Genomic DNA, 18,657 nt, shown 5'->3' with positions numbered 1-18,657 from the left:
ATAGTTACATTCTGTTAATGAATAGAATGATTTGTTCTAATGGTGTTTGTAAATAGGATCACAAGTCCGCATCTTGTACAGCAATTAACCACTAAGAAGACTATATGCAGTGTATTATTTGTTGAAAAAAAATAAAAAATAAAAAAAAAACAATAACAACCAAAAAAAAAAAGTGAAGAAATGAGAGACATAACTTAGCTGTTTGGTGCTGGGGATCCAACCCAAGACCTTCTTTGCACATACCCTTAGCACATACTCTTAGCACTGAGCCACCCGTCCAACCAAGGAGCTTTCTTAAGAATATACCTGATAAAGACTTGGCGATAAGCAACAGAAGGACCTATCCCTTCATTGTAGTATGTCTTTGCAGAGAAGGGCTTAGCTCAACAGAGGCCAAAATGAAGTGGCTCGAAAGAAAGAAATGACGCTGTGGGCTAAGACCACGGAGATTAAAGTAGACACTGCGCTGTGAGCCCATCTATCTTGCTTCCGAGAGCCAGAGTGTTTCAGGGAACTTTTCTGCCTACACAGAGATACTCCAGATGTAGCTCCCTGGTCTAGCCTGAAGCTCACCCTGAACAGGAAATTTTCCATGTAATTAAAAACCTTCCTCTCAAAAAAAAAGAAAGAAAGAAAGAAAGAAAGAAAGAAATGATGCTTTATCTTCATACACCATGCTTTGTAATGTATGCACACGTGTTTTCAAGATTAAGCATTTAAGGAAAACATAAAGCATGATATAAACACCCAGAAAACTTCATTAAAGTGTGTAAGTGAATTGACATTTTGGTGCTTAGGAAAGCTTGCTTCCTGTGCGGGCTCTCCTCAGTCCCACTCGTGAGTCAAATTAACTACAGTGATAAGATGTAATCAGAAGGAATTCTCTAGGCCTCTAGTAGTGGGTGTTTCTATCATTAAAAGCTCTTGAAGGTTCCCCATCACTGTTCTACATTCTTATCAGTTTGATTGATAAATCATTATCATATGTTTCTTTTCTACTCAAAAACTGCATCTTAAAACATTTACATCCTGTCCAAAACCCTCATTACCACTTAGAGCTCATAGTGTAGTGACTAGCTTTATAGCTATCCTAAAAAATTTAGACTATATACTGGAAATCACAGATACAGAGCTTCATGCCACAGTGTGAGGAACCACAGATGTTGAGTTCAATTGTCACAGTTTTTTAAAAGTCCTTATGAATGGCTTCATTGCATAAATTTTCTCAGCACCTGGTTGGACAGGTCTGAGTTTGAACTCAGCCATTTGGTAATTTGGATCCAGTAAATATCTGTCTGTGAGATTTATTTTTGAGATGAAGCCAGGAATAGTAGCACTGACTTTTTAGGACTGCTATAAAGCTGAAAATAATGTTTTAGCTCAATGCTTGCTTTGTAGTAATATTAAAAGAAAGTTGGGAAAATGTTAAATGTAAAATAGAGTATTTTTTAGACTAAGGAAGTTGTGCTTTATCTCCAAAACAATATACCTTTCACTTAGTGACTTGTGATTTGGCATTCATTTCAAAGAAAGATTGATCCAGGGTGCATCAGTGCTGCCATTTCCCCTTATTAAACATTTCATGTGGTTAAAATGATAGTGAAAAGTTGAATGTTAGCAAGGGTTAATCTCAAAGTTGTGAGTTCCTCTCTGTGAGACGAAGGTCCCTAATGGTGCTTCGGTCCCTTATACTGCTAAGCCAGCACTGGTGCCTGTTTAACCCAAAAAGCACTGACATTTACTAAGCAGATGCTGTCCTGGAGGGGACTATTCGCTTACATGTTGTTTGATTCCCAGACTGATTTCCACAATGAACACCAGAGAATTCCCCCAGCCAACCTCTTTGCTCCCTTAAAACAACTATTTTACTGTTAAATTACTATACAAAGCTGCACTTCATTCGAGAATATTTGCAAACATTCAGTTAGATGTTCTTTCTGTCTTTTTGTTGTCTTTTTAAGACAGGGTCTCATTATTCAGTTCAGGCTGGCCTTGAGCTCATTTTGTAGCTCACACTGGTCTTGAACTCACATTGATCCTCCTGCCTCAGCCTCCCAAGTGCTGGGATTACAGGCATGCACCACCACTCCCAGCTCAGTTAGATGTTCTATTAAAACTCATATGTGTTCTACATATGAATTGTTGGGATACACATAAGAACAGTGAGAAAATCAAAATATGATTTAAGCTGTTAGGAAATATATCTGCCTGTTAAAACACTTCTGCAAACTGGAGTGGGTGCATGCCTGTGATCCCAGCACTTAGGAGGCTGAGACAGGGAAATTGCCCCAAGTTCAAGGCAGCCACATGGGATTTGAAATTATAATTGGAGTAAATTTGGTTCGAATTATGTCCTTAACTATTCAGATAGGATAATTACCCCAAAAAAACATACAAAGCGTCTCTGAAATCAAGTACTGAGTTTGTTAATAAAATAGAATGATTATAACAGCATACGGTACTGTCTCAAGTGTCCTGTGTCTCTGATCTCCTGTGGAGCAGGTAGCATACAGGAAGGTACACTGGCCAAAGGGACAATTCGTGCCCCAGAGAGAATGGATTAGAGCCATGTGTTAAGTCCTTGCACTTCTCAAAATTGCAACTAAGGAATCTTTTTTTTTTTTTTTTTTTCCTGTGTTTTAGGGAAGGGTCGACAGGGTGTTCAGGGTCTCACTACTAGATCGGACTCGTAGTGACCCGCCTGTTTACAGCCTCCCAAGTCCTGGGATTACAGGCGCGGGCCACCATGCCCAGTCTCAATTGGTCTCAGCTCGCCCCGAGGGCGGGGCCGGTACAGCAGGCCCACGGATAGAATCCCAGGTCCCTGCATCTGCTTGCAGGTGCTTTAATCTGCTGAGCTATTTGGCCAGCCCTAGGAATCATTTTATATTAAGAAATTATGTTTATTTCTGTAGTCTTCCATTAATATTTTCAGGCTGTGGTTGACCACAATTTCCTTCACCCTTAGAAAGCAAAGCCACACAAGGGGGTGGCAAGGAGCCTGCTTTCTCAGAAGCCATTCTGTTTTCGATAATCACTTATCAGCTGTTGCCTTATTGGAGTCACCCTCCACGTGGTCAGAAAGAGTCTGGTCAATGACTTTGGGGTCACATCAGTCTCTCCTCCTTGAGCCCAGGTGAGAGACTAGGAATGTAGGCCAGCCTTTAGGGCACAGGGGCCCAGCGGTGAGGGTTCCAGCCAATCAGAAGCATCGTCAGCCGAAGGAGACCAGGGAGCTTCCGGGGAGGGTGTGGCCTGGAAAAAAAAAAAAAAAAAAACGGCTCTTAGACAAAACTGTCACTTTGTGGCTCAGCGATGGGTAGGCGTGGCACCTCTGCTGACTTCAGGATGATGTCGTGCAGACCCCTCTCCTGTTCTTCACACCCCTGAAGCATCTGGCCCCGTGTCTGAGCTCCAGCTTCCCCTCAGCCTTGGAGAAAGGAGGTATGTGGAAGGGGGAGTCTCAGTGGCGGGCCGCAGAGCTAAAGCAGAGGGCAGCCATTCCGGAAGAAGACAGGTCCTGGAGTTGAGAAGACAGGAAAGTCCAGGAGTCAGACCTGAAGCTCCCTTTTATTTCTGGGTCAGTCTTTGGAGGTTGGATGTTTAAAAGCGAAAATGTTACCCGTCCTATTTATGCTGGATGCTCCCTTTTTAGCTCAGCCTCTCTGCTTGCCTCTCTGCTGCAACTTCTCATATAATATCCATGTTTTTGTCATTCACCAAATAGTACCTATGCTGTAAAGGGAGCTAGGGATATGCCGTGGAAGAAGCAAAGCTCAGTGGAACGAGATCTCTAAGCAAGAAACGTATAGCTCAAAGGAAGACAAAATGTTAACGAGTCAAAAAAAAAAATAGGAACATTCACCTAGAAAATAAGCCATCTAGGCCAGGGTAGGTGGCACACGCCTATAATCAATCCCCGTCATGAGGTGGCTGTCAGGAAGATTATGAGTTAAAGCCCACTGTGGAATGTACAGTGAGACCCTGTCTCAAAAGACAACAAACCAGAACAGAAGCTACTAAGCTTGTGGACACTAAATACTTTTTTCTTTCTTTCTTTCTTTCTTTCTTTCTTTCTTTCTTTCTTTCTTTCTTTCTTTCTTTCTTTCTTTCTCTCTTTCTTTCCTCCAGAACCAGGTATTGAACTCAGGCCCTTGCAAGCACTTATTCTACTGAGCTATCTCTCCCCAGCCCCCTAAATACTTACAGTAGCGCAGAGGAAAAGGTACTATGGCAAGACTGGTCAAGAAAGGGTTCGTGATAGCATCTCCTCTGCTCTCCTGGGAAACCTGACTACATATTGATGAGAAGCCAAGCATAAACTGAAATCTCTCAGAAAGTTCTGGATGAGATATTTAGAGAAACAATGGATGTAACCAATCCATCCTTTCATTTTCACTGAGTTTTCCTTCAGCAGTGAGTGTGCCTGCTCACACTTTCCCTCCTTTGGGAGCTGCCTTCCTGCCTGTCTCTGGGGCCCCATCCACCTGCTTGTTCCTTCCTGGGGGTCGTTAGTCCGTCCTGGAGTTTTTGTGCTTCCATAGCACCCTACTTACCTATCAAAATAAAAAAGCAACTGAACTCTCACACCTAGCTCTCACAACAGCTTTGGTTTGTTGTTTGTTATTGTTGTTGTTCTTTGTTTTTTCCTAAGTTTATTTGAAAAGGTGAAAGTGAAAAGTGAGGGAGAGGGCCTGGGGAGATAGCTCAGTGGAATAAGTGCTTGCCAGGCTAGCGTAAGGTCCTGAGTTTGATCCCTGGTATCACCAAAAGAAAAGAAAAGTGAGGGAAAAATTGGCTGCCTCCCTCAGAGTGAATATGGGATGAGGAAAAAAAAAATGAGATAAAGGTACAACATGGAGGACACAGGGCAGACTACCGTGCATAAAGCCATGGTAGCCTCATAGCAGCTTTGAGAAACTGTTTAGCAAGATTAATTAATGATTAGGCTGGGGTTGAAGCTCCATGGTAAAACACATGCATCCAGGAGGCCATAGATTTAATTGCCAACACTAAAACAAACAAACGAAAAAGACAAATATATATATGAGAGAAAGAGAAGTAAAAAAATCCTAGGAGCCCATCATACTGGAAAACTCATAGAGCAATAGGAGAATGGATAAATACTTGGCAATATAATGAGGTATCAGAATATAAACAACGTTGAAACAAATAATTATCAATATGCACACAGGCAAATAAATGAGTATCACAAACATTTCAGTAGAAAAGGATATAGTATGATTCCATTTGCATAAAGTCTAGAAACTGGTGAAGGCAATCTATGGCGTCAGAGAACAGGAAAGAAGTTACCTTTTGGGAGAGAAGCAGGCTAGTGACCAGGAAATACATGAACAGAACTTCCGGGTGCTGGCCCTGCCCCTTCTTGATATGAGGAAGTAGCACATGGGTTTGTCCATCTGATAGTAATGCCAAGGATTTCTGCATTTTTCTGTTTTATATTCTGCTTCAATAACATTTTTAATCAGATTAATTTTCAATAAATCTAATTATTCAGACCATTTGATTTTGTTAAAAATTCTCAATACCACATTGTACTTTTATTCTGAATTTTATTTTTATTTCAGTTGATTAAGGTGCATTAAACCTGGAAGCATAGCTTAGTAGGAGCACATATGCTTAGTGTGTATCAGTCCCTGTACCAAAGACATTTTCAGATCGTGGTTCTGAGCCGTGCATAATAGCGCACAAGTACAGCACAAGCTTGAGTCACAAAGCAACTTAATGAGACCCTGTCTCAAAAATCTAAAAAAGGGTTGGGGATGTACTTTAGTGTGAAGGCTATGGGTTCAACCCTCCCTCCCAGTACTGAGGGGAAAGTTCGTAGTTCTGCCATTCAATACATTAACTCTCCCTCCAATTTTTTTTTTAAAGTTTATTCCCACTCTCCAAGTTTTATGAAGATAAAATTAACAATATTGTACATATTTGTGGCATAGAATATATTTTGATACGTGTATATGTTGTGAAATGATTAAATCAAGCTGATTAATAGAGCCATCACCTTACATATTTAGCACTCTTTTGGGATAAGAACATTTAGTATTCAGCAATTTTTAAGTGTGCGGTACACAATTACCTACTCACCATTGTCAGACTTCAGAGCTTCGGCATGTGTTCATCTTACTAAGGCTTGGCACCGCTCATCCAACGTCACCCCATCTCCCCAACTCCACGCCAGAGTTCAGCAGCTGCCAGTCCTCTTTCTGCCTCTGGTTGTACCATGTTCAGATTCCACATCTCAGTGAGATCAGGTCGCATTTATCTTTCTGTGCCCATCTTAGTCCACGTAATATAATGTCCTGTAGTTTCTCTTCCAAGGCTGAAGAGCGTTCTGGTGCATGTGTGCGTCACATTTCCTTTATCCATTCCTCTGTGGATGGTGGGATTGCACTTCTGCACCCTACTGAAATTAGAAGTGTCAGTGGAACCTGCTCAGATCAATGCTGAAGTGAAGCGTGTCTCTACTGGAGAGTAACTATCCCATTGCATCCTCTTTCCCACTGCTTTGGCCACCACAGTGTCCCAGCTTCAGTCCTGAAGTGAGCAGAGAACCCCAGCCCACCTACACTGGATATGTATAGAAGCAAAAAATGAACAACAACGAACAACGAGCCTTTATTGTTTCAAGCTACTGAGATTTTGGACTTACTTGCTAAGGAAGCAGGACTCCTTGAGTGACACCTATGCGCCAGTCCATGTTTTCTGGAATTCCCATGTGGCCTCCTCTTTTAAAATCCAGAAGTACATGCTCTACTGTAGGACAAACCCCAGGAGTCTATTCATGCTGTGAATGCAGGGAAGCCAGCCCGTGCTCACCACGCCCTGCAGACACACGCACCCTAGGAATCCTCTGCCTCACTGTGTTTGACATTATACCTTAATATAGTTCATTGCCTACATATAGGACTTGGCTATTCATACATGGTTATATATACACACACAAACTCATAACTATACTGAAGTTTCAAAAAGAAGAGATAAAATGCAAGAGACCAAAAGGTGGAAGTTTGGGGTAGACAGGAAACAAGAATACAGCAGGAGGAGGAGCTTAGTGTGAGGGGGTTACTAGCTCACTATGCCAGTCAGATTTCTGTCTCTGGGACAGAATCCACAACAAAGCCAAAAGGCAGAGAGTGTACTTGGCCTGGGGCTTCAGAGGTCTCAGTGGCTGGTGGGCTGGCTCCAAGGCAGGCATGTCGTGGTGGAGACAAGGCACTCACCTGGTGGAGCTGGGAAGAAGAGAGAGAGAAATAAGGAGCTGGAGAAGAGACGCTCATCAAAGCCATGCCCAAGTGACCTCCCGAGAGCACGCCCAGCTCTGCGCTCCTCAGTGGGCAGTTCACTGAGGAAGTCCGCACCCTTAGCACCACCACCCCCCCTTGGCATCTCCTCATCCCTTCAAGCTGACAACAGAGGTGAACCACCACAGCCACTACACCAGGCCTGCAGCGAAGGCTATCCCTTCATAAAAATGCCTTGAAAAAAAAAAAAATGCCTCAATCTTCACGCACATATCTCTGGCAATGGGGCTCGGTGGCACACGCCTGTAATCCCAGCACTTGGATGCTGAGAGGAGGATCACAGAGTTCAAGCTCAGCCTGGGCGATTTAGAGACTTGGTGAGACACTATTTCCAAAATTTATTTTAAAAAGGGGAGGGAGATGTAGCTCAGATTAAAGGCCCTGGGCTCAATCCCCAGAAATGAAGAAAAAAATAATTGGGGAAAGGTTTCTTTTTGAAGCGTGACTCACCAGCTCTGGCAACGTTACCACCAGTCACCTAAATAAGCAGTCACAGGTTGCAACAAGACTGGTGCTGAAAAAATAAATAGGAAAGTGTGTGAACAAATATATCAGGTATCCTCCATTCCCAGATTTTCTTTCTAGAAGACCTCCTGGGGCAGTGCTTCCTGTCACGAAGAGTTTCTAGACATTTGCCTTGAGCATGACCAGTCAGAAAGACTCGCAGGACAACACCATCGTCAGAATAGCCGCTCACTTACCGGACCTCATTGTCTATGGGAATTTCTCTCCAGAGCGACCTTCCGTGGATTATTTTGATGGAGTCCTGATGTTCGTTGATATTTCAGGTAAGTGCCGAAAAGATGTCTGGTTAATGTAGGAGATAGGCTCGCATCCAGGTTCACCTGAAGACCTGAGGGCAGGCTGGTTGGCAAGTGCCTAGCCTGTGACCGCAGCCAGGAGCCAGCTCTGTGGCCGGGTGTCCCTCACATTCCCTTCCCCAGCTCCCAGTCCTGGGGAGATCTTTAAGATGCTCACAGCTTGAGGCTCCGGGGTTCCTGCCCCAACTTCTCACATCCCTGAGAAAACTGGGCTCAGCCCAGTGCAGTGACACATGCCTGTAACATGTACTGCTGTGGAGATGAAGGCAGAACCCTGTCTCACAATAAAATTTTAAAAAGAACTAAAGTTGTACCTCAGAACTCTTGGGGTTCAGTTCCCAGTGCCACAGGCAGAAACAAAACCCTGGCCTCAGCAAGTGATCTCCCTAGAGCCTTACGTGTGTGTGTGCATGCGTGCGTGCGTGCGTGTGTATGTGTGTGTTGCTGGAGACTGAACAGCTCAACGATGCTCTTCCACTGAGATAATATTTCCAAGTCTTCTTCTAATGTTGAGACAGGGCCCTGCCTACGCATGAGGCTCCTGCCTTAGGTCCCAAAGTGCATCAGCCTGCCTGGCTGAGAGCTTGGTAACAATCAGCTTTGTGACTGGTCAGGTGGCAGACACACAGCTCCTTCTCAGTGTTGATTTTATTAGAGGTCAGGAAAAGGTTCCAAATAGCTCTTCCCGTAGACACTCAATATCAGTAGTGGCTGCAACACCTTGAATTGTTACTAGAATTTGTATCCCACAGTAATGAAAACACACACACACACTTGAACTCTTCTAAAGACCTGGCATGTTTACTATTAAGGTGAGGCACAAGACCAGGCACAATAGTGCATGCCTGTAATACCAGCACTTTCAAAGGCTGAGGCAGAAGATCACAGGTTGAAGACCAAGGTGGGCAACTTAGTGACTTAGTGAGACTTTGTTTCAAAATGGAGAGGAGACTGGGAATGTAGCTCAGTGTAAAGACCCTGGGTTCAAGGCCCCAGTGCTGAGAAAGAAGGAGAAGAAGGAAAGGAGGGAGGGAGAAAGGGAGAAAGGAAAGAGGGAGAGAAAAAAGAGAAAGTGGCAGTGTACCCTTCTTGGAGCTCCGCTTGGTCCCTCCCAGCAACCCAGACAACAACTCTTTGTTTAGGTTTCACCGCGATGACGGAGAAGTTCAGTACGGCCATGTACATGGACCGGGGGGCCGAGCAGCTGGTGGACATCCTGAACCACTACATAAGCGCCATCGTGGAGAGTGAGTGTGCCCACAGCGTCCAGCTGCAGGGCGCCCAGCCCCGTGCATCCTGTGCCTGTTTTTCACAACCAGCCACCGTTTCTTGGCATTCTTGCTTTTCTCAGGAAATGTGGGTGAAGCCACTGTGTTCTGAGATACCCTGTGGTACAACTGCAAAGGATCAGTTCAACACTCACCAATACAGACCTCTTGAGGGAAACAATTTATTCATGTACTTACTTTGCAACACTGGTGATTGAACCCAGGGCCTTCCCACTAAGCTACATGCCCTCTTTTATTCTTCATCTTGTTTTGTTTTTTGGGTACCAGGGACCGAACTCAGGGCCTTGCTCTTGCCAGGCAGGTACTTATACCACTGAGCTATCTCCCTGACCCTCTCTTTTATTTATTGAAAAGAAGTCTCACTGAATTGCCCAGGCAGGAATTAAATTTGCAGTTCTCCTTATTCAGCCTCTGAAGTGCTTTTTGTAAATGAATTAAGTGTTTTGGTACATTTTAGGTGCACATCATAACCACATCATCATAGGGATTCGTACCTGTACATGATATACCTTGATTCTCTTTTCTCACTCCCTTCCCTCCCTTCAATTCCTCTTCCCCTTTATTTATAAAAGCTTTGTTTCCGTTTTTCCTCCTTTTCTTGTTTTTTCTTTTCCCTTCCTTCTTTTCTACCTCCTGGCTCCTTATTCCCCTTCCTATTTGAACATTTTCTTCCTATTTCACAATATCTATTATACATTTTTGGTCTTTATCTACATTTGTGGTTTATATCAGAGAATGCAGTATTTACATTTGCTTCTGATTTATTTCACTTAAGAATATGGTCCCAAGGTACATCCATATACCTAGAAATGTCTCAAGTTTATCCTCCTTCATGGCTGAGTAGCACTCCATTTATTAAAAAAAACCAGACACATCTTTATCCATCAGTTGACTAGCATTTAGGCTGTTTCCAAGATTTCATTATTATAGACTTTGCTGATATACACACTGATGTTGTGATATGATGCTTTTGATTCTTTCAGGAACTTACCAAGAAGGAAAATATCTGGGTCCAATGGGACCTCTAGTCCTATTTATTTATCTATCTATTTATTTATTTATTTATTTATTTAGTACTGGGTCTTTCTATGTAGCTTGGACTCCTAATGAGCCTCCTGTCTCAGCCTCCCCAGTGCTGGAATTACAGGTGTGCACTACCACACCCGGTTTCAGTGGCTGGCTCAGTGTGCCCAGGCTTGTGGGACCAGCATGACATGCAGAACTGGGGATCAAACCTGGATCCCTGTGCTTGCTAGGTAGGTGCTTAGACCGCTGAGCTATCTCCCCAGCCCCCTAGTCCTACTTTTCTGAGGAATCTCCCTACTGATTTTCAGAGTAGTTGAACCAGCTTACACTCCCACCAATAGTGGAGAAGGGTTTCTTTTCCTCCACGGGCTTGCCAGAATTTGTTATTGGTTGATTTAGTGATAAGAGCAGTCTTTTCATGGTTGAGATGGAATCTCAGTGTGGTTTAGTTTGCATTTTTTGAATGACAAGTAATGATCTTTTTTATATTTATTTGCTATTTCTGCTTCTTCATCTGAGAATTGTCTATTCTTTTTGATGCACATTTTTGGGTTGGGTCTTTAAATTTGGGGGATCTGATTTTTTGGATTACATATTCAAGATATTAGTCCTTTGTATCCGGAACAGCAAGAAAATATTTCTGATGCTGTAGCTTGTCTTTTTACTCTGTTGGACATTTCTCTTGCTGTGCAAAAGCTTTTTTAATAAAATGAGATCCTAGCTGTTATTTGTTATAGTTCCTGTGAGATTGGGGTTTTGTTCATAAAGTCTTGCCTATACCAATGTCTTCAAGAGTTCTACCTATTCTATCTTCCAGAAGATTTAATGTTTCTGTTTTAATATTTATATATATGTGATTTTAGTTTAATGTATGGTGAAAGGTGTGTGTCCAGTTTTAATCTTTAGCTCTCGGAAGGCCAGCACCATTTATTAAAAAGACTACCTTTCTTCAGTGAAGGTGTTTGGCTCCTTTGTTGAAGATGAAATGTGTGAGTATGTCTGGAGTTTGTTATGCGTCTTCTAATCCATTCCACTGAGCCGTTGCTCTTTCTTTGCCAGTACCATGCTGTTTTTGTCACAGTAGCTTTGTAGTATAATTTCAAGTTAGGGATTATGATGCTCATTTTGCCTTTGTTGCCCAGAATTGCTTTTGTTATTCTAGGTCTCTTCTATTTCTAAATAAATTTTAAGATTGCTTTCTTTCATTCCGAAAGATATGCAGTTAGAACTTTTATTATTATACAGTATATCTGTATAACAATTTTGGAAGTATGGCCATTTTCACTATATTAGTTCTTCTTACCAAAGAACAAGGTAAATCTTTCAATTTTCTGAGATCCTCTTCAATCCTTTTTCAGAGTACTGTAGTTTCCAGTGTAGAGATCTTTCATTCCCTTTATTAAATTAATTTCTAGGTTTTCTTTTCCCTTTTTTTTGGGGGGGGGGAGGTGCTATTGTGAAAGGTGTTGTTTCCCTAATTTTTCTCTCAGTGAGTTTGTTGTTTGTATATGAAAATGTTATTGATTTTGACTGTTGACTCTGTACCCAGCTATGTAACTGAGTTTTCTTATTAAATTTAGGAGTTTTGGGGTCTTCTATGTAATAATAATTTAACCTTGTTGTTTTGTATCTTGATTCCTTTTCTTTCTCTTGTCTAACTCTTGTCTAACTGTTCCAGCTAATGTTTCCAGAACTATATTGAAGAAGAGTGGTGTCAGTGCACATCCTCGTCTTGTTCCAATCTGTTTAGTCATAGTTAATATACTCAAATTTTTTTAAAACCTAACATCTGTGTACCCAAACATAGTCATGAAGAGATTGCTGTAGGACCAAATAAAAGTGCTTTAAAATTAATTTCTCAGTCCTTTGTCTGCTGCTGCTGAATTTGTTTCTGCCTTACTAAAAAATGAATTATTTTACTGCCTTTAAGAAATCAGTGTTAGCTGGGCATGGAAGTGCACCTCCGTAGTCCCAGCACTCTGGAAAGTTGGGGCAGGAGGATTGCAAGTGCAGGAACAACCTGGACAATTTAGTGACTTAGCAACCCTTCCTCCCATTTCAAAATAAAATTTAAAAGGGTTTAGGATTAGCTCAGTGCAAAGGCCCTGGGCTCAATCCCCAGTATTACAAAAATGAATTTTAAAAAAAGGGAATTATACCTTGATTTAACATATTCTCTTTTTCTCCTCAGAAGTGTTGCTGTTTGGAGGAGACATCCTAAAATTTGCAGGTACACTGACTGGTGTGAGCGGGGGTATGAAGGGTTAGCAGATGGGCTGAAGACAGGGTCATGGGGTGTGAACTTCTGTTCAGCCTGCACTGGAGCTGAGGTAGGTGCAAGGCCCCTGGGTGTCTGTCTTTCCAAGGTGATGCGTTGCTAGCCCTATGGAAGGTAGAACGGAAGCAACTGAACAACATCATCACTGTGGTCGTCAAATGTAGCCTGGAGATCCACAGCCTCTTTATAAACAAGGAGCTGGAAGAAGAAGAAGGCCTGGATATTCGGGTGAAGATAGGTATGGATTTGGTAGGACAGATGTTGCCACAGCGTGGGTCACCCTAACCTTTGAGTCAGGGTGACCAGGACACCTACAGCAGCTTGCTCACACAGTGGGTAAGAGGACCGGATTAACTATGATAGCTGGGCTGGTGAGATGGCCCAGTGGTCTAAAGCACCCACTTAGAACAAGCTTAGCAAAGCACAGGGACCACGGTTTAATCCCCCAGCACCACATGCCAGCCCGCCCCACCCCCTGGTGGACTGAGCTGCCCCCCACACACACACACACACAAATAAATAAATAAAATTAATTTTTTTAAAAAAACCTATGATAGCTACCTAATAGGCCTTGATGGAAGGTAAGTTAGCTCAAAGAGTACTTGGTAAATAGCAACCATTGAACAAAAGGGCCTTTATTACACCTGTCATTGCTGCTGTTACACCATGCTACTTGTCAAGGTTGGGAAGCATTCAGGACACTAGAGAGCAGATCATCATTATCCAGGTTGGGCAATGACAGGAGCCTAGTCCATTCTGCTTCAGAAGAGTGAATGCAAGAAAAACCTAACAGGCCAGGTATAGTGGCACATGCCTACCATCATAGCACTGAGGGGGGCTAAGGCAGGAGAATCTCAAATTTGAATTCTACCTGTATAACTTAGTGAGATTCTGCCTCAAAATACAAAGTAAAAAGAGCTAGAGATGGAGCCTAGTGGTAGAGCACCCCTGTACTACAAAGTAAGATCCCCCTAGTACTACAAAGGAAGAAAGAAAAGAGGAGAAGGATGGGAGGAATGAAGGGAGGGAGGGAAAAAAGGAGGGAGAGTGAGAGTGAGAGAGACGGAGAGAGCGAGAGCAAGAGCAAGAGACAGAGGATGAGAATGAGGATGAGAATGAGGATGAGGATGAGGATGAGGATGAGGATGAGGATGAGGATAAGGAAGCCAGGAGTGGTGTGCACACCTGTAATCTGGAGGCTGAGCCAGGAGGACTGTCATGAGTTTGAGGCCAACCTGGGCTACACAGTGAGTTCAAGGCCAGACTGAACTACATTTTGGGACCCTGTCTGAAAAAAAAAAAAAAAAAAAAAGGAAACCTACTTTCTGAATTGCTGTTCTCCTGAACCTATTTCTACCCTACTAAGAAATGAATTATTTTACTACCTTTAAGAAATCAGTGAGACTCCAGAAGTTTGGAGAAGCCAGGTAGGTGGACTGTTTGAGGAAAACTATAAAGAGGGAGCAGATCTGGCCCCAGAGAAAAGCCATGGGTACTGTCACTCACAGTACCTTTATGAATAGACTTTGTGTACGTGTCGTATTTCACATCGTCATCTGTCACTCGGGCACCAAGACCTCCATTTCCTAACTTGAAAATGAAAACAAGAAAAACTTAGCATAAGTTTATGACCCAGCTGCAGCTTTACTCAGGGCTTCTCAGGCACATATGTATAATATGGAAGCAAGCACACACACATCCACATTGCACTGGAGACATTACTGCATTTTCATTGATCTACAGTCCTGTCTTAGTTACTTCTTCTCATGCAGAGACAAAATTCCCAACCCCCAAAGTTAGAGGAGAAGGGCTCACTGAGCTCACAGTGTGCAGAGATTTCAGTCCACCACTGGCTGGCTCCAGGGCAGGGTGTAGCATGGCAGATGGGCATCTACTGCACCTCCAATTGTGAGCTCCGAAGGACTTTTGTGGCTCTTTCCCTATACCACTGCTGGAGGCTGTAGCTCCCATGGCTTTTCTCTAGGGCCAGATCTGCTCCCTCTTTATAGTTTTCCTCAGACAATCCACTTACCTGGCTTCTCCAAACTTCTGGGGTCTCTGCTGCACCTTTAGCTTCACACTCACAACTTAACACACTGCCCTCTCAGAGACACTACCTGGCCTCCTTCTGAAATCTGGTGGAAGCCTATCTGACCCCACAACTCTTGATTTCTGCATGTACCTAAAGCTAGCACCATAGGGATGACGCTGAGGCCTACTAGCAGCTGGAGCAGTAGCCAGGCCTCCCTCTCTTGGCCGCAGGGGTGGAGTGCCTGGATTGCAGAGCATTCTGTAAGCAATCCCAAAGAACAAGTTCTCTAGGCTGCCACCATTCTGTCACGTGGTGCTGTGGGGCTCTCTTCTCAAAGCAAAGTCTTTCACCTTTGCAACTCTGAAGCTTCAAAGGCTTGAGTCCTGCTGGTTCTTGTGATGTCCTCAGGCCATGCATTGTTGTTGTGTCATTGCTGTCTTCTTGTGAAATACTTTTTAAAATAATCTTTTTAGTGACCAATTTCTCCTCTGTTTCATCCTTGCAGTCCACAACTTTACTGGACTTTTCTGGCCAAACAAACAGTGTTTTAAATTGTTCTGCTGGGCTCTTTGCTCTTGATTCTCAACATAAATCTGCCTAAAAGCACCCAACAATAGACTTGCCACCACCTCAACATTCAACTGCCTTGAAACTCCTTCTGTCAGATTAATTAGTCCTCTGCCCTTAATCTCTGTCTCAGAAAAGTCTCTGGACATGATCCAAAGGTAGACATCACAGCAGAGGGACGAGGTGGAAGATAGACTTTGACTGCATTCCTTGCAGTCACTGAAAGAAGATGCATGTCGCTCAAAGTACCTTTATGAATAGACTTGGAGCCCGTGTCATATTTCACATCTGTCATCCTTTGCTCAAGCACCAAGACCTCTGTTTCCCAGCTTGAAAACACTTAGAGAAAGCACTGTGGGACGGGACCTGGGACTTCTTTTCCCTCACACCGTCACCTTGTTACCAGAAATGAGACCACAGCACTTCTTTTCCAGGTGAAATCTCAACTTCTGATGCAAGGAAATCCTCCCCAAACAGGAATGTGAGGTTGTTTTCCATCTGATGTGGTGGTGTGTGGGAGGCTGAAGCAGGAGGCTAGCACAAGGATCCCAGGATGGGCAACTTAGTGATTTAGCAAGGACCTGTCTCAAAAATTTAAATAACTAACTAACCAGAAAGGGCAGGGAAGCAGGGCATGGTGGTGTAAAACTGTAGTCCAAGTGTGTGGGAGGCTGAAGCAGGAGAATCACCCCCAGTGCAAGGCCAGCTAGAACTACACCATGACACTTGGTCTCAAAAAACAACAAAATTAAATACAAAGGGGTAGGTGCTGAGGATGTAGCTCAGTACAAAAGTTCTAGGTCCATTTCTCAGCATTGCAAAATAAATAACAAATAAGTAAATTTTTTGTTCTATAGTATTGATAACTGAAGACAAAATAAAAATTATTTTGAGAATTAATAGGGTTATCAAGGGAGAAAGTTATACCAGAAACACAAAAAGTATTGGCTGAACTTTCTAGCCCTTGAAGAAATGGGCATTTTCTATTTCAGAAGGCCAGGAACCAGGAAGCAATGTTCTCTTATTCTTCTATTAAAGTGGGATTTTTTTTTTTTAAAAAAAAATGTATTTAGTACAGGGTTTACAGGGTCTCACTAAACAGATCAGACTCAGTGATCCTCCTATTTTCAGCCTCCCAAGAGCCAGGATTATGCCACCATGCCCAAAGCGCAGCAAGGCAAGCTGGGGATGGAAACCCCAGCCCCTGTGTCTGCCTAAGCAGGTGCTTTAATCTGCTGAGCTGTCTGGAAGACCCTTAGGTTTGGGGTTTTTTTAGACACCGTCTCACTGTATAGTTTAGGCAAGACTTGGACTCACTTTGTAGCCCAGGCTAGCCTCAATTCACAGCCATCCTCCTGCCTCAGCCTCCAAGTGCCAGGATTGCAAGCATGTGGCTCACACCCAGCTCTGACACTGAAGTGTAGGAGAGGGATTTTACTGTGGGATTCATACCATGCTCCTGAGTCCCTGGGCTGCAACCCAGAACTCCAGAGCCAACCCATCTGTCACCTGCCTCCTCACCAGGGCTGTCTGCTGGCCACATCACCATGGTAGTCTTTGGGGACGAAAGGCACAACTACTTCCTGGTGACTGGTCAGGCAGTGGAGGACGTGCGCAATGCACAGAACATGGCGCAGATGAACGATGTCATCCTGTCCCCTAACTGCTGGCAGCTCTGTGACCGCAACATGATTGAAATTGAGAGGATTCCAGAGCAGAGAGCTGTGAAGGTCAGTGGTTGTCACCTGGGAGAAGAGCTGGGGTGGCTTCGGTCTGGGGTGCTGCGTGGGAAGGAGTCAGAGCTGAGGGCTCCAGGAGGGGTGGTGCAGCTCCTCGGGATGTACAGCTGGGGCTGAGGACCAGGAAGGAGCTCCCTGTTCCCTAGGAGCAGAGGAGAATGTTTTGAGGGCTGCCCTGGTCCCTGCTGTCACTAGGAAACCTCCCAGCCCAGGAAAACGCTAAGGGTTAGAGGCAGGTGAGGGCCAAACAGCTCAGGGAAGGAAGAGAGATCTTCTCTGGGCTCTACCTGGGGGAAGCACTGTCCTAGACCAACTTGAGATTCTGCTGTGAGTGCATGCAAGGAACATCGCACTGTGCTGCCTGGAATGGGAACACACTCCAGAAAAAGAAGGCAAAGCTGGGGGGTGTTCCTCATGCCTGTAATCCCAGCACTTGGGAGGCTGAGGCAGGAGGATCCCAAACTCCAGCTCAGCCTGGGCCATTTAATGACATAGACCCAGGCTCAAAATAAAAATGGATATAGCTCAGCATGAAGGCCTCAGGTTCAATCCCTGGTACCACAAAAAGAAAAAACAAAAAAGTTAAAAAGTGTGATCTGGCCATGGTAGCGCATGCTTCTAATCCTAGCACTTGGGAGGCTGAGGCAGGAGGATCACCTCAAATTTGAGGCCAGCCTGGGCTACATGGTGAGTTCAAGGCCGGCCTGAAGTACGAAGCGAGACACTGTCTCAAAAATTAGAAACAAAACATAGTGTGTTGATCAGCTATTGTGTCCAGTCCCTCCCTTTGGTTTTGTCTATGTTTTCTCATTGTTGAACTAAAGTATGCAATTTTTTTTACCCAAGAATATCATAGAGATGAGGCCCTCAGGTGCACTATATTATGGAGTTCATGGTCTTATTAGTGGTGAAAGCCCTCATACCTGTTGGGTGCATCAACCCCTGTTGTACTTTAACACTTTCCAGAAAAACGTGTACAGGTATACAGGTGAGACAGGGTTTATCGTAATTAAGCCATTAGAAAAGAAGAAAAGTAGAAAAAGATTCTGAGGGTAGAAGAATACAAAATTTGTCCCCTAGAGTGGACTTCTGTATATATACATTGAGCTCTGAGGCCTTAAGAGATAATTGGAGAAATTAATTTTTTTTTCTCTTTGAGCTGAGATTATATCCATGTCTTAACACAATGATCACAGTTTCTGTGGCTGATCTACACCCTCAGCCCTAAATTTTCAATTTGTGTACACCGTGGCTCACATCTGTAGCCCCAGCATTGAGGAGGCTGAGGTAGGAGGATGGCCCGTTCAAGGCAGCTGGGCCACATAATGAAGCCATCTCTCAAAAAAAAAACCAAATAAATAAAAATTAAAAAAAACAAGTTTTATCAGTTGAAAATCTTTAGTGTTTAAGTATACAAACTGTAGTTACCATGTCCTAGACATTCAAAAGCATGTACCATTACACTCACTTTCTTTCTTTTTTTTTTTTTTTTACAGAATATGAAGGTTTATTTCAAAAAAGATTACAATTTTAACCAGGTTACACAGATGCACTTGATGTAACAGTACCTTCTGCAAAAA

At 43.5% G+C, this 18,657-nt stretch overlaps 1 protein-coding gene across 1 annotated transcript in view; it reads left to right on the top strand.

Annotated features, from left to right (window-relative positions):
• The first annotated feature begins 3,318 nt into the window (after positions 1 to 3,318).
• Adcy10 (adenylate cyclase 10) overlaps positions 3,319 to 18,657 on the top strand; it is a 68,491-nt gene continuing 53,152 nt past the window's right edge. Inside the window, exons 1-6 of the mRNA XM_023706313.1 lie at positions 3,319 to 3,444; positions 7,911 to 8,113; positions 9,289 to 9,393; positions 12,653 to 12,691; positions 12,828 to 12,977; positions 16,863 to 17,068. Of these exons, the coding sequence (XP_023562081.1) occupies positions 7,969 to 8,113; positions 9,289 to 9,393; positions 12,653 to 12,691; positions 12,828 to 12,977; positions 16,863 to 17,068 (645 nt within the window). The 5' untranslated portion in view covers positions 3,319 to 3,444; positions 7,911 to 7,968. The remainder of the gene's footprint in view (positions 3,445 to 7,910; positions 8,114 to 9,288; positions 9,394 to 12,652; positions 12,692 to 12,827; positions 12,978 to 16,862; positions 17,069 to 18,657) is intronic.

Source organism: Octodon degus, unplaced genomic scaffold (assembly GCF_000260255.1).
Source record: "Octodon degus isolate 3935 unplaced genomic scaffold, OctDeg1.0 scaffold00250, whole genome shotgun sequence".
NCBI lineage: Eukaryota > Metazoa > Chordata > Mammalia > Rodentia > Octodontidae > Octodon > Octodon degus.
The sequence above is the reverse complement of the archived record's forward strand: the minus strand, read 5'-3'. Positions and strand labels throughout refer to the sequence as shown.